General features: G+C 41.0%; 1 protein-coding gene across 4 annotated transcripts in view; it reads right to left on the bottom strand.

The window, feature by feature from the left end:
- SH3RF3 (SH3 domain containing ring finger 3) overlaps positions 1-16,731 on the bottom strand; it is a 247,216-nt gene that overhangs the window by 76,543 nt on the left and 153,942 nt on the right. For all 4 annotated transcript variants that reach the window (XM_068180247.1, XM_068180248.1, XM_068180249.1 and 1 more), the window contains exons 2-3: positions 15,589-15,864; positions 8,787-8,882 (exon numbers count right to left, since the gene is read on the bottom strand). In XM_068180247.1, coding sequence (XP_068036348.1) covers positions 8,787-8,882; positions 15,589-15,864 — 372 coding nt within the window. The remainder of the gene's footprint in view (positions 1-8,786; positions 8,883-15,588; positions 15,865-16,731) is intronic.

The following is a 16,731-nucleotide window of genomic DNA, read 5'->3' on the forward strand; positions in this document are numbered from 1 at the left end:
TTTTGTGCCTAGAATAAAAACAGTTTGACCATTCCAGCATGTGTGACAGTAAGAAGTAAAAAAAGAGGTAAAACCAATTCATTGCTACATTCTGTCAGGAAACTGTTATTCTTCACACTACTCTTCTTTAAAAGTTCAAAAGGCCAAGCTCAGACATATTTGTTACTATTTACCATGGTAGAATAAGCATAAAAGCACGGAATGGTTTGGGTTAGAAAGGACCTTAAACATGATTTAGTTCCAGCCCGCCTGTCACAGGAGAGGTGTTCCAGCCCTCTGATCAACTTCGTGGCCCTTCTGTGGACTTGTTCTGTCAGGTCCACATCTTCCTTATGTTCGGGTCCCCAGAGCTGGATGCAGCACTGCAGGTGGGGTCTCACAAGAGCAGAGTAGAGGGGGAGACTCATCTTCCTTGCCCCACCTGCCATGCTGCTTTGGATGCAGCCCAGGATGTGTCTGGATTTCTGGGCTACCGAGTCATGTTGAGCTTCTCACCCAACAGCACCTCCAAGACTTTCTTTTAAGGGCTGCTCTCAATCCATTCTTCATGCAATCTGTACCTGTGCTTGGGATTGCCCTGGCCCAGGTGCAGGCCCTTGGCACTTGGCCTTGTTGAAATTCCTGAGGTTTGCATGATCCCACCGCTCAGACCTTTCCAGGCCCCTCTGGATGCCATCCCTTCCCTCCAGCGTGTTGACCACACCACAGAGCTTGGTGTCACCAGCAAACTTACAGAGGGTGAACTTGATCCCACTCTTCATGTCACCAACAAACATTTTAAACAGCACTGGTCCCAATACTGACCCCTAAGGAATGCCACTGCTCTCCACTTGGACATCAAGATGTTGACTGTCACTCTGTGAATGTGACCACCCAGGCCATTCCTTATCCACCAAAGCGTTCATCTGTCAAATCTATTCTTATGCAATATGCTATCTTCTGAAAACAAAGATCAGAGGGTGCTCTAACATGCACTCCTTGGTAATTCCTTTTTGGTGTCACTCTCATCAACTGTCCCTCCTCTCCCTCTGATGGAGAGCATCTTACCCACCACTGGCACAAAGGATAACATGTGCTTCCACCTGTGCCAGGTCCTTTCACAGTCTGGGATTTTAATAGAGGACCCACATTTCTTCATCACTCCCAGCATCAGTGCTGTGGCAGACACATAGAACCATTTTGCTCTTTGCTCATGGGGGCTGTGGCCACCAGCAAAGGGGCAGAGAAGGCAGCCAGTTTGCCAGGGGCATCTCCCAAAACCCTCCTACTGACTCTCCATGTCTATATTTGGATTTAAGATCCCCACTCAGAGCTTTAAGGCATTAGGAAAGCTCTCCAAGAAGGGAGCTAATTTCCCAAGAAGGAAGTTAATTAAGATGTGCAACACGCACTAAGGACACTAGGAAAAAAGATGAAGAATGCTTGTGTGAGAAATAATGAAATCCTCTAGGATTTTATGTTTAACTAACTTCTAGGCAGTGTATATGTTGACATATAGCTTCTTAATATACATTCATACATTAGCTCTAGGTAAGTGGGACTGAGATATACTTTCTTTTCAAAAGGAAAAAGGATCCCAGGAAGTCATTAGTGCAGATACAATCTTTAGAAACTTTCAGAGGTGATCAATGGCTGGAAAAGACAAAAGATCTCTTCAGTATGTTCTCTAGAGAGCATGGACTACTGATGATATGCTCTAGACCCCACTCAGCGCCCCGTGGGACAGTGGGTATGTTCAATTGGGAATACTAATTTCTAGTGCCTGGAAACCTGCACCATTGCTGGAGTTTGTCCAACATGGTTGTGTGCTGTGAGGCTTTTGAGCACCGCTGGCAAGTCCAGCACATTTGTTGCACAGGCAGAAGTTCTCTCTAAGAGATGTGCTATCTATTTACTTTGTCCTTTAAGAGATCATCAATAGTGATTATTTTGTAACACAAGCAACCCTGCAACTGTAACAGAAGAACAAAAGCTTTGCGGCACAACCCAAAACTCAGTGTAGAAATAACAGAAATGAGACAGAATTGCACCCAGGACCAGAAAACATGTATTAAAGCACAAGCATGGTTCAGTTGATCTGGAGGTGAAGGGAAGGGCTGATGTGCTAAGAGCATGGGGAAGTGGCAGCAGATGCAAAACAAAGTAGGCCAGACCCCATTCAGTTTGCACCAGGCAGGATGACAAACAGGATTCTGCAGGGGAAGTGCCAGAAGTCCTTCAGTGGATTGTGGCTATAGACCAAAGTCTTGTTATCAGATCAGCTTAGATACCTAAGGAACCTAATTTTTGGCATCTAGGAAGCAGCACTTCAAAAATGCCATGTACAGATATAGAATTGATATATATGACTGTGAAAGACTCAGGAAATGGGCTTATTTGCAAAGGTTGTGTGCTTAAGTTTGTTGTGCTGGAAACCTTTTTTTTTTTTGCTATAAATTGCTCCAGAGAGTTATTTTTACAAAACAGTCTAGGAAATTCAGATGTTACTCATAATTAGGAAGGGTGGGTGGGAAAGATATTTTTGGATATGACAGCTGACAAATTTCTGGTTTAACAAGCCCTGAAACAATAAGAGGTGATAACAACACAGATCTGGTTTTGATGAATAGAAATATTGGTCATAACATATAAATCCAAATAATTTTGAGTTAATTCAAATGAAAGCAGGCAAGAGTAAAATCAAGAGAAGACCTGTAACTAAAACTGTCAGTTCTCAAAAGGCAAATTTTCACAACCTACAGCTGTGTCTAAATTTACATGCTGGCTCTCACCAAGGCTCACACAGATCTCATAATTGTCTGGGCTGGAGGATGACTCAAATATGACAGTACTCCTACCTATTTCTTTCTATGCAGGCTTCCCCTCTGTGGCACCCACCTGAGATGAAATTCAGTGTAAACGTGGTGTTCCCTGACAAAGAAACCAGAAACCAGCCCTGCTTTGACTTGTCCAGACACAGCCTGAGGGGACTGAGTGACACGAAAAGGTCTACAGAGCTGAGGTGCTCAGCTAGTCCAGGGGAAACCTGACATTTAAGTCAAAAGGTGAGAGTGCAACTCAGTTTTGTATCCTGAAGATGGAGGAAAGTGTTAGAGAATCTGTATGAATGATCACTTTATGAAGGGTGCTAGAAATCAAGAGAACTTAAAAGAAACCAGTCAAATTTAAAGAAAACAAATTTTCTGCCCAATGTCATGCTAATTTACATTTTACATGGAAAATTAAATCAAAGAGCACAAGGTTCTTTATTTATAGAGGCAAAAGGGAACATAAGAAATCAAGCTGTTATGCAGAAAAATGGGCCACAGATTAAAAATAATGTGTATATATATATATATAAATAATATATACATAATAGACAAATACATATTTATATATTGTAATATGTTGTATATTTAATCTTTTTCTCACCTCTGACAGCTAATACTCTTAGATTTCCCAACTAACATAATTTTTATTTGAACTTCCATGGATTATTTTATTTTGTTTGCATGTACTCTTACATGCATACAAAGCAAAATCAATGAGTTTTATTCATGGATTGATGTGAAAATAGAGGGCCCTCTTGCAGCCTACAATACAAATTCTGAATGTTTCAGTTTGAATGTGAAACATGAGAACTGTATTTTGTACTCCATTCACATAGAAATCTGATACCAAGAAGTATCTTGGAATATTCTATAATATTCTATCCAAGCTAAAAACAAGTGGCACCAACTTTTTAGAAGCTATGAAGGTGCAGGAATGAAATTCTTAAAACAATATGTGCACAAAACTTGAAAATGCATATCAATAAAGCTTTTCTACAGAAATTGGCTGAACGTGTCTTAGAGCTTACATTATTGTCAGCTTTACAAGGTTCTTATTCCATTTTTATCTGACATACAAAAGGAGAGAGAATAGAAAAAAATCAATTGTGATGGTAATGGGTATAATTCTTAACTCATTAGTGTTACACCTACTTACTACTGGGATGAATTTGCTCCTCTGAGATTTAGTAAGTCAGCTTTTCTAAAATAATCTACATTTCCATCTACCCACCTTTCAAAAGCTTGCATTTTAATTCACATTAAATGATACTTGCAAGGCTAAAATGAACCATTTTGACAGTCCTTAAAACAGAGATTGCACATTCTTTTTGAAAAGGGCACCAAACAAACGTTAGTATTTAATGAACATCTAATGCTTCAGGTTTTTTGGAAGGCTTTCATAAAAGATACTCAGAAAGATTCAGAGTGTGCTGCCACCAAGATCACACAAAAATAAATGATGGGTCAGACATCAAGGTTGAATTAATTATGAGAGTCCCATAGGGACCCATCTGTCCTGCAGCTGAAAGGAGAAACCAAACAGACTGAGGAAAGGAAAAAACATAGACAAGAAGTGGACAGGGCAACAATTATGTGTTGAAAATGGTCAAAAAATAGATAAAATGGCTATTAGAGCTAGAAATACACACACAGATACATCTGAGTTTTCAACAGTGTAACTGTGATGACTGCCACTGGGGACACCGGCATAGTGGGAAATGGCTGATGGGAATCTGCATACAGAGAAAAAAAGGACACAATCTGCCATCCAGACTGAAAGGGTAAACCATCTGCATTCATCTGCAGCCAGCTAAAGGCTACCCTCAGCACAGTGCATGGTTACACAGCTAAGGGCCTTCTTCTGCTGGGAAGATGGGCCTGTGTGACACTACTCAACAACTTCAGCTGGGATCCTGGTAAATGTGCACAGGTTCCCTTGTATGGGTTAAGCTGTTTTAGGATGACTGCTAGATCCTACAGTACAGCACAAAACTTAAATGGATAGTCTGCTCTGCAAAGATAATTTTGGAATGAAAAATAATTGTTTTCTTTAAGAAATGCATTTGCTTTTGGATTTTGTTTTATTTTCACTTCTTGAACTCTTTTTAAACACTGGCTTGCAAGAATTATTTTCCCTGGGGAGTCTTCTGGACCTGTGCTGCAGGACATTGAAAGCATCGACTCTGCCCATTCCCCTCCTCCCTCTTTCTCCTAGACCTCCTTTCTACTTTTTTCTTTCCTTTTTGACTGTGAAGAACAGGAGAAGATCCTCATTACCCTGCTTCGCTGCTCTGTAAAAAGAATTTTAAAGCTCCTAATATTACTTAATCACAGCTTTCAGTGCTCCTGCTGCCATAAAACATTATAACAATGGGTTGGCACTTCATCAATTGTAATTTGCTGATATTACAGTCACAGTAGCACCCAACATAATTGCCATGCTCTACCACTGACTCATAAGGCTTCTTGATCTTGGTCAATCTTCTTCTTTGCTCTGGGGGTTGCAAGCAGAAATTTTGCTCTAACAGCTCAGATTTTTGAATTTCTAGTCCCTGCCCATCCAAGGAGGATGCCTCTCTCCAAATGCTCGGCACACCATCGCCCTCAAATTTCACTCCCAGATATTTAAATCTATTAAGACACACTTTATTCTTCATTATTATCAATTTTACACATAGCAGCAGAACACAACTTTCAATCAGAGACAGTAACAGCAGTTATTAAGAATGAAGGAGCTAGCTTGAAGACAGTAAAATAAAATAAATTTTGTAAGGGTTTTGAATTCCTTAGAGATCCAAAACTCCTCATAGCAAGAATATGACTTCAAACCATACAGATTATTAATAAGATGTTTATTTCAGGACAGAAGGTACATTGAGGGTCAATTTCATTATGTTGTGGGGCTTTTTTTTGTAGACAAATTAAAACATAAGTTATCAGCCCAAGTGCCTTCTACTGAAGATGAAGGACAGCAACAAAGTAAGAAGAAACAATAGTCCCAACTCTCCCTGACAGAACATATTGTTTGTGACTCGTGCTGTAAAAGTAATCATTGTGAGCTGTGAATATTTGTTCCTTATCCACTTGTAGCTGCTCTGAGGTTGGGACAGAGATGATACTACAGAGGCAGGAAAAAGCCTCTCTGCAGATGTGCAAGCACTCTTGTTAAACACTTGTAAGGAATCAAGAATAAGATCCATGCACATTACACTCATATGGCTGTACAGACAACCAAACACAATGCTGAGATAGAGACTTTCTAAAACACTGCAGGGGCAAGGTATATTTTGATGTCTGCTGGTTTTTGTGGCTCTTTCTGCCACCAGGGTCTGGCTCTAAAAGCTGTCTTTCTGGGCTTCCTTTACAGAAAGGAGGTGATCCTGATGAGGAATTTGCTAACCACCCCTCTTCACCATCCACTGCAAAAGATTTGTAAGCCCTGCAAAAGCCTTTTGTGCAAGCACCTGTGTGAAGGGTATGGCAGCACATTGCCAGGACAAAGTGTTGCCACAGGGAGCCACAACAAGGATTATAAGCACTGTTTGTAGCCCTGGCATGCTAAACCCTGAGATCCTCAAAGTGACCGGCTTGTTTTCCAAAGCTCTGGCTTGCATAGCAAGGGTAAGAGCTCTTGTCTGGGCCGTGGGAGCAACTGGGGACATCAGAGCCTGCCAAGCTGGAATTCACTCTGTCCAGAGTGCAGGGCTTAGGATGCCATGTGAAATCCCACACACTTCAGCCAATCAACTGACACAAATGGAAGGCTACTGTGAGAATTAAACTTTGCTTATTCTACATATTTTGCCAAGATTTTGAAAACCACTTAATGGATTTAGACAGACTTGAGGAGTGTTTTTAGATTCAAGTACTACTTGTTTAATGGATTTATTTTAAAATATCAGCACTGAGATTTTCAAAACTTCTTTGGGACTTGACCTGCTGTTTCCTTTTAATTTTTAATGCAAAGTAACATCTGAAGCTGGCAAGAGCAACATAATTGTGTGACTTGAATACTTGCATAAGCTCATCTCATATTCAGAACAAGGCCTTCATCCACTATGTGGTTGAAATAGGTGTCCAATATTGTAGTCTGGAGGATCACTTCCCTTTGGTTTTACAAACCACTGCACAAATATTATGGCCATGGCACCCAAACATCTCATTTGAATAGGCCTTTCAAGTCTCCAGATTTCAAATTTATACAGATAGAATACATGTATGTGTATACACATGAATATACACATAAGTCTATACAATTGTACTTATTTTACCTACTCTGTGTGTGTGTCTGGTATGAATGTATATGCATGCAGACCTTCCTACACGTGTTCTTGGCCCCTGGTGCTGGCTCCCTGGCTGCTTGCATCTCTTTAGAATCTGCAAGCATCGCTGTTCTGACCCTGTACAGCTCTACCTCCTGCTCCTCCATGGCCACTCAGGATGTTCTAGTGCTTGGAGAACCTCAGCAAGTCTTCAGCAAGACTTCTCTACAGGCTGTTCTTCTGAGGTTATGAGCTCTTCATCCTTCAAGAGCAGTAATTATGGAGAACAGATAGCTAGGAGTGGGAGAAGGATCAGGATGCTGCGCAGTGTGTAGGCAGTGCCAGCCTACAGGTGGAACTAGAGGGGAGAAAGGTGGTGAGGTGCAATGGTGCCTGGCTGTGCAGAGATCCCCAGTTCACTCCTTCTGCAGCAAAATTCAGGACAGTAACATTGCACTTTCCCAGACAAAAAAAAAGAAGGGGGAAAGGATGAAATCTGGGAGAAATCCAGCTTTCTCATTTAATCACAACAAACTGAACATGTCTCACACATTCAGAATAAAAGAAAACTAGTCATTAACTTATGTGAGGCAGCTGGTTTCCCAATAACAGCTCCTACACATTCTGGTGTTAATATTATTGTTCTTGTCAACTGTGGGAATGCAATGTATATTAATGACGGTTTATTCCAAATTGGTCATTGTCGGAGTTAATAATTAGGTAGTCAGGCACTAATTATCTCTATTTTGTCGCCAGTCACTAACTAAGAAAACTGGAGAAGTAATTTCAGAGGCAGGCACCAGAACCACACACAGTAAAGCAGGCTCTGCTGTGGGCACAAGAGATTCTTCACTGAAGAGAGGCACTAGACAACGTCTGGAAGCAGAGTTAGGGTGATACTGCTCTGAGTACTGGGTGCAAAGTGGCAGCACCTTGGAAAAATACACATCCATGGGGTGCCCATCTGCTCCTTGCACCCCTGGTTCACCCATGAGGGAGGAAAGAGCCTTGAAGACACTGCCTGGCACCTGGACAACAGAGTTGCACCAGGAGGGCCACCACTGCTGGCTGCAGCCCTGGTCCCAAGCAACGTCTGACTGGAAGGGCACCACCAGCAGGAGGAGGGCAGCAGTGGGAAGAGGTGGAACCACAGGTGTGCACAGAGGAAGTGAAGTCTCAGCATTTACTCTGAAATAAGAATCCTGTGGAAATTACAACAGGGAAGAGCTCAAGATAAAGATGGGTCTGGCACACATGGAATGAGAGCCCTTTGGCACATGGGTGGAGGTGCCTGAGCCCTTGCTGAGGCAGAGGACACTCTCAGCACCACTCTGAAGGTCTGTCCATTTAGATCACAGCTGAACCTGCACTGCTTCTCTCCACCAGCCCAAAACTCACATCTCTCCTCAGGTGTGTGCAAGGTATCCCAACTACAATCATCCTCCCATATTTCCCCTGTGCACTGTGGAGATTACACCAAAGGGGAAGCCTTGGCAAGGAGTTAATGGAGCATATTTTGCTGACCACTTTAAATTGAATTGGGTGTACCCCCATAGTGCCTTAGCAGACAGCAACCAAAAAACTCCCTTTTCAGTAATTGTGTTTTAGTTTATCCTTCTCAAATAAGAATATTTGAGGTTATCCTGCCCTTGTAGGCACAAAACCCCCACAAGATTTCAAGACCAGCATCCACCACCATGTGTTATAAACTTACCTCAACATAGAGGATAGGGAAAATGCCAATCTTGTCACCCAGCATTCCTTCTGCCCAATTGTCATCCACCCTCCTGATGACTGTCAAAATTTCATCCTAAAATCAGAGAGAGAGAAAATACATAATCAAATATTTTCAATAGAAAGATGCCAATTTTTGTATACCCACACAATAGCTTAGAAAGTGAGTAGACAGAGGAGGTCATAAGCCAGGTAAAAGTGTTTCCTGTATCCTGGGCTAGCAGCATCCCTGGCCCAGCATCTTATCCCAGGTATCCCATTCAAAGTGCACTGAAGCACCCTGCAGACTGGTGCAGCTCATGCTGGCTGTCAGCAGCTGCAAGGGTCTGGGCACAGCAGGTGGGAATAGGTAACTCTTGGCTTCATTAGGGGAGAGAAGAATGTCTGACCCAAGAGGTCATCTAAAAATCATAGGTGAAAACTCCTCAGCATGAAGTTGTCCCTGTGCATCCAAGGGTCTATTGTGATGCTTGTCTCCTCTGGAACACAATTCAAAGGGAAGCACCAGTACAGCACAGGTAGTCCTGGAAACACTTCCATCAAGGAATAGTACAAGGTGCTCAGCAACAAGCCTACACTGCTGGCACACCGAATGTCAGTTTTTCTTTAAAAAAATATTATAAGGTAAAACTGCAAAGCAGATAAAAAGCCAAAGATAACAGGTCAAAAAACTAAATTGCATTCACCTGTTGGATCAGCTTCAGTTTAGATACAAGTTAATCTTCTAAAACCAATGGCATTTTGATATTATATTTAATCTAGGGGACCTTATAAGAATTTCAGCAGATGATAAACTTCTCTGTGATTATAAAACAAGAGATAAAGCAAAGTACAGACCAGATTCATAGTGCTCAAATTTTCATTCGTTATAGTTCACACTCAGAATGTACAAGTCATTAGGAAAGCTCCAGTGAGTAGAACAAAACCCTGACTTTTCCCAGTTTGAACTACTCAGTTTGTCAATGGATTTCTGCTACCATCCCTTTCTTCTGGGGTCATCATACTAAACCCAGGCTTAAACCAGCACCGCTTTCTACAACAGCTGTGGAAGGTGACCCTCTCAACGGGGCTCTGTGTGGATGCTCAGATCTCCTATAAGAAAAGGAAGGAGTGGGCTGAGAGAAGCTGGGAAGTCAGCTTTCTTTCCTCATGGCATCCATTCTTCCTCTGCTCCTGTGCAGAAATTTACAAAAAAGAAGGAAATCTCTTCCTCCAGAAAGCTGAGACAGAGTTCCCTGCTGATCTTGCTTTATTTCCGCTATTCACTCTGTGAGAAGAAGAGCTATGTATGGTCTACCATACTCCATGTAACAAGACACTGATTTAAAATGGCCAGGCAATGGGCAGCTGTTTTTTCTTGCAGCTACTTCTCACATAGAAAAACCTCCCACAAATTCCTGATCCAGGATGTTCAGACCATGGATTTGCCTTGATAGAAAAATGACAGAACTGAGATGTGATGCGATGTACTTTGTAGTTTTTGAACATGTGCATTTTGAATACATGCACTCTGAAATAGTTTAAATGTTTCCTTTGCATTATTCATCTGAATGATCCATTAGGGGAAAGCTCATAGAAATGGCTACAAACTGAGTCCTTCAGCTATTTATTACAGCTGGAAGGATGCAAAAAGAATTTGTGCATTTAATTTCCTGAAGAAACAGATAGCATTCCCTTCCAAAGCCCTGTCTGCACAGACTATTTTTGATCTGTTTAAAGAACTGACAGTAATTCATCTCTGCAAAGCTTCCACACACTCTTACAAAAGACCGATTAGCATAAATTTAGAATCTAGGTAAAGGGTGCAAACAAGGAAAAGACTGCATCACTTCAGGGACCTGCTATGAATGTTCCTACTTTTTATATTTGCTCAGCTATTTCCCTAAAAGAGCTTTTGAAGAACACAAAATGTGATGTAGTCTACACTTCATGCACATATATAATCTTATGTGTGTGTAAGTGCATACACATGGGTATGAATAGAGTCATAGATTGCTCGGGTTACAAAGGACCTCTAAGACAACTGAGACCAACTGTTAACCCAGCACTGCATATAAATGTATATATATTTGCAACTATTTACACATGTAAGAAATTAAGGAAAAAAAAATTAAATTGTAAAACTCCAGAAGCTTTTGACCAGATTTTGCTAGAGGCACTGTGCAATCCCATCTCTGGAGCAGGCTGTACAGACACCTGGAAGGAAAGGTTTATCCTATGTTGACTTTGCTCAAGGATGGGGTGAGGAATGTCTGACCTTTGAAGATCCCTTTCAACTTTACCTTCCATGGATGTATGAAATCTGGAAGCATTTCCATACACTGGACTTCGTTCAGCTCAGCCAAGTCTGGCTGCTGAATATGGTCATATATGAGAAATGCATCCTGAGATATGCTGACATTCAAAATTAGTATCTTTGTGGGAGAGCAAAGTGCAAATTCTTGAGAATTCCATTACATAATTAGTTTTAAGAAGGGTGTTGAAAATCTTCAGAATTACAGCAAATCCCAAAAAATCTTTTGAATTTTTTTTTAATACTAGAAAGTTTCTTTGAATTTGCAGCCAACAACATTTCTATACTGTGAACTGGTGAAAGCTTCAGCATGAACTGTTTTAGAACCTTATATTAGTTCGATAGCCGTGCTACTTATAAATTCCTAGAAAGGTTCCCAAAAGGATCATGAATAGCAAAACGTCACAGATCTCTTGGCATACCACTTCACTATTTCACATTGACTAAATTGATTTCCAGGCAGCATAAAGGAATCCAAGCCTCAAATCTCATTTCAAAAGCCAATGGTATCCACTGTAGTTTGGACAAAGATATGTCGTGCTCCTTTTATGCCTGTTGCTAGACCCTTTAATTATTTGCTCTCTCCTTTTTGCTTGAGCTTCTCTCTATTCATCAGGGCTGGATCAGCCGTGTGACAGGCATGTGGGACCTGCAGTTCCAGTTTATAATCATTATCAGAAAAGAAGTCAAAGATAATTCACATAGAAAGCTGTCTGATGGACAGAGAAATGAAACCTTTTGCTGAGAAAACAGCACAAAATTGTGTCCAATAACAGTCATGATTCACAGCCTGATTTTTATTCCAGTCATTAATGGTCATTAACGAAGCAATACAGAGCAGCTGTGCCTGCTATTCTGCAGAGATAACTACTCCATCTAGAGCACTGGGGAGATCGCAGCGATGGCAGGATGGCACCACGTGGTGCTTGTTGAGTCCTGCGACAGCGCTTGCCAGCTGGCATAAGAATCCCTGTCACCAGCTATTGCTGGGATGGTCCCTCTGTGAACAGCAAATGCTACTGGAACTGAGTGCTAAGGGGCTGCTCCACAGCCAGGAACAAGTATTGGACGTGATGGTTCTAAGATTGGCACGGTTCTTGTTAGAAATCACTGTGGGCTGTGAACGAAAGTAGTGGAAAATGAGGGAAACAGTTGATGTTATTAAAAATGTGATGAGCAATGAAGCATGGGGAACAATTGATGCTACCTTGACAGGTTTGAGACTCATCGACCAGCATCGCTCAGCCTTCTGATGGGCATGTGAAGATGCATGCAAAGGGCAGTCAAACACCAAAACAAACGTGTGGGCTAAAACTGGACTCAGTGTAAGTCTGGAGCAGCTACACAGACAACCATGCAACTACTTAAAATAGAACACAACAACTTCAGATTTGCACTGCTATACCTGAGAGCAGAATCCTCTTGCACGGTTTGTACCAGCATTCACAGCCCAGAGAAGGATAGATTATTTTTTAAAACAGAGACAGCAGGATCCCATGTCCATACTGTGATACCACGTTAGGAGAGATTAGAAAGCTGAACCAGTAAGTATATCCCAAGAGCATGGAATTAGGCTCTGTAGGCCACAGCATGATCCCAAGCACACTAGAGAACATCAGGAGTAGAACTTCTGAAACTTCTAGCATTAAATTGGTCCATAGTTGACGCAAGGCTGGAACAAGTTGTTACAGAGAAAAAATAACTGCCTGGTTTGGCTAATCACTACCAAACACTGAGGGAAAACATATTAAGTAGGAAATCTGGGTAAGTTCTATCATCTTACAGACAGCACAGAGGAGAGAACAGAGGTGAGACCCTATGCCTGTATGTATGGCTTCTCTGGGAACAGGACTTGAGGGAGCAGTCCAAGTGGTGTAAAAGAATGCGGGAGCTTTCTTTTTTGCACTGGATACTCAAGACGGATTTTTCTCTGCCTCTCCTGATTTTATTCTTACACATAAAAATTATTACATTTACATCTTTGGCCTTTTATTTGGAGAGTGTTGTACCTACAGGAGATGAAAATACATAAATGGCAGAAACACCCTGCAGCACTCCTCATGAAGATCTGTGTAAAGTAGACTTCATTTCCTTGCAATACACATCTGGAACAACGAAACATTTTCATTTTGAAAAATGTAACAAAACAAATTAGTAAGAGGAAACACCAAATATCCTTCCTTTGTTTTCTTTTACTGTACCAGTACATATTCTGAGTGCATAGTAACAAGGGGGATGGGAAAAAGCAAAGCCCAGCAATCGAACGACAAACCAAAATGATACAGAATATCCCTAAGTTTGAGTTTCCTTCTTATAGCTTCTCTTTGGAGGAAAACTCTTCTTTATTATATGTTTATAGGTAAAATCCAATCACAAGTGTCTGGTAGCCTTAAATGAGTTGCAGTACACAAATAGGTTATATTAATTTGTATAAATGTTATGCCAATATAACCTCTCTGCCAGAGGAAGGAACAAATAGTGTAAATGAAACTGAGACCTGGTCCAGCATCTTCAGATGCAAACTGAGACATTCAGGTGATGCATATTGCTCAAAGTGACAAATCACATCTACAGCACTGCAGTGCTCAGGACTCTGTGCAGAGGAACTGACTGCATCAGCAGATGATCTATAATCTGGGCTAAACAGGAACCTTCATCAGCACAGGTGACAGCTAAAATTAGCATTGAGAAAACTGATGAAAACATGACGGTGAAGTCCCAAGATGAAAAATAGATTATTCACTGTCAGGGAGAACAATAGGCAGGACATAAAAACTGTTACAAGGTGACAGTGTGTGTAGTGGAAGGAGCTAAGGAAGAAAATAGCAATAGAAGAGAAACCAAACCCCCTAGGGGAAAACACAGTCATCAGGGATAAAAGGATGCCAACAGTAACATGAGAGGTGAAAACAAGGAAAATTGAGAGATTGAGAGTAGAGCTGTACAGCAGGAAGAAATGCTCCATGTGAGAATGACATTGGACAGCTGAGAAAATGAGAACTATCACTATACAAAGTCAGTTATTGTAAAGGAGGTTTTCTAATATATGGCACCAAATATATCAAATAAAAAAGTGTCTAGGAAAGAACCTGCTGTAACAAAAAAGACCACAACTGCCTGGCATACCTATTAAATTTCTTAAGACTGAGCAAGCAAGGAATATTTTTAGCAGTCAAGGAAGACTGCATCTCAGAGAAGTCACCAGTGTACCTCTGGGCAGGCAGCGAGAAAAACAACGCACCAGAAAATATATATTTACTGATAAGGTCTCAGAGGTAACTTGTGGCTAACTTTCTGTTAGTGCAGGGCTGTTACTTCTCACTAAGCAGCCCACTTTCTTGCAGAGATTCATGGCTCCAGGGAGGCTGGCTAGTCGCAGGGTTTGCAGTGTTTGCAATCAAACACTTCACTTGCTACGGAACAAAAGTGCTTACAAATCCTTTGTTAAATAAATATGAGAAAGTATACAGTCTAGGAAATTGCATTCTGCTGAGAAACACTGCATGAGGGAAAAAGATGTTACATTCGGTGAGAAAATTATATGCTGCAAATAATTCATTCAGCTATAATAAGTAGCTTCAAAAGAGGAGGTCAGTAAAATCCTGGTGAAGGATATTTTTATCGTCTATTTCATATTCATTTTCAGCATAACTGTTATTACTTTATGTGATACTGTAACAGCCACAGACAGCTGAAATAAAACAGAAAATGACAATGAACAGGTTCTCCATGGCATTCACTGCCATAAATTAACAATAGGGCTTTATTTTACTGTGAGTTTCTTGATATCCATGAAACCCATCTAAGGTCAACACAAATTGCTAGGGAGGGGAGTGGGAGGCAAAAAGCAGGTGGGGAGGTGGGGGTGAAAGGAAAAACGTGACATTTTAAATCCAAAGGAAATTACAATATCTTGGTTTTCTGTCATTCCAATGGGAATTTATTAAACATTTTGGTTAAAAAAAAATCCACCAAAGACTGTTTTTAAAATGTCTGCTTTTTACTGTCTTTATGGTCTTAAAATAGGAAATACTATTATGATGATAGTGTATTTCAATTGCTAATTGGTATATGGTATGATGCAATACACATTTTGAAGCTGAATGCAACTTTAAAACACTGGAACATCTGATTCAATAAGGAACATTAAAAGACACATTTCCATTAGGGTTTTTTTTCCTGAAATGTGAGTAATTCTTGGGGAACATTTAAATGCAGATGAAATGCATGCTTTTTAGAGGGAAAAATATTCTCAGAGAGCATGTAGCCAGTTCTACTTGTTGAGCTTCACTAGCTTTACACCAGCCTTGCTATTCATGGCACAATCTCACAGGGTGCAGGATAGGCCAGGGAGGCCAGGAAGACCAGGAAGGTGTCCCAGCAGTCCTAGTACCCCTGCGCTCCTGGCTCAGCTGCCAGCACCACACGTGCCCCATCACTCCCTACCAAAGCAGACTTCTGAACATTTTTAAAAAAACTATTCCCCTACCTTGGTGAAGGTCAGACAATCCTTGTCTTGATCTTTATCCTTTATTTCAAAGTCGTAAAGTGCTTTGCCCTGAGGTGGAGCTTGTGGGAGGGGCTTGATGCACTGGATATAGCTGGCGGGGAAGAAGCCGTGGTTGCCATTGAGCTCCCCATGGTACCAGTTCTCGTCCACCTTGCGCCGCAGGATGATGATGTCCCCCTTGTTAAACTTGAGGTCACCAGGCTCCTTTCCCTCATACGTGTACAGGGCTTTTCCATAGGGAAGCTGAGAAACACTCTGGGGAAACAAAACAAACACCTTTAAGCAATCTCCAGCCAGCACCAATATCATTCTTAGAGTCACTATTGAGCTAGAAGCAAACTGATCACCATGATCATTTACCAAATTACCCCAATGACTGCCACACAATGCTATACCCTGGATCTCAGGAAACCTAGGATGCACGTGATGATAAGCCTGAGAAGGTAGGTGTGTTACATCAGAGTAGGCACTGTCCAGCTCATGTAGCTCAGCTGAAACCTGCAGTACTTCTTACACCACCAATCAGCCTCGCTTAATTTGCAAAATATTCTATGCAAGCAGAACTATATGTTTAAGCAACTAAACTTGGACATGTCAAAAAGTAAAATATTAGGCATTTTGACCTTCAGGGTTGCTTTGGTTTCTGAAGCTCAGAAGAGAGACAAAACAATACATGCTTGATCATTCACAGGGTTATAAAAGCTGGCAAATTGGTAATTTTTCATCGCATTTGTTTGAGCAACTCCAAACATTTTTGAGTTTGTAGCCTTTTGTTTAGCTTTTGATTCTGTAACCAAATACTCTTTATTTCTTTCAAAATCCCCCAGTCTCATGCTACTCACTGAGGACTACTGTAAACAGTTATAATATTCTTTGTTGCTTATGAATTAATGTCCTTGTGGAAAAGTGGAATAGGCAGAAGGCCCCAAATCTTTCTTTTAGAACTAAAAAGAACTCTGAAGCTTTCACTGTCATTAAAAAAATTAAACAAACTTAAGAAAAAATCATGGCCCATGAAAAAAAAAGCCTAAGAAGGTCATTGTTTGGTATGATAAAAGAGTGAAACCTATTTGATGGAAGCCACTTGAGTGTGAAGAATTCTTCCCAGAGTTCATTTTGTCC

This window comes from Anomalospiza imberbis, chromosome 2 (assembly GCF_031753505.1).
Source record: "Anomalospiza imberbis isolate Cuckoo-Finch-1a 21T00152 chromosome 2, ASM3175350v1, whole genome shotgun sequence".
Lineage (NCBI taxonomy): Eukaryota > Metazoa > Chordata > Aves > Passeriformes > Viduidae > Anomalospiza > Anomalospiza imberbis.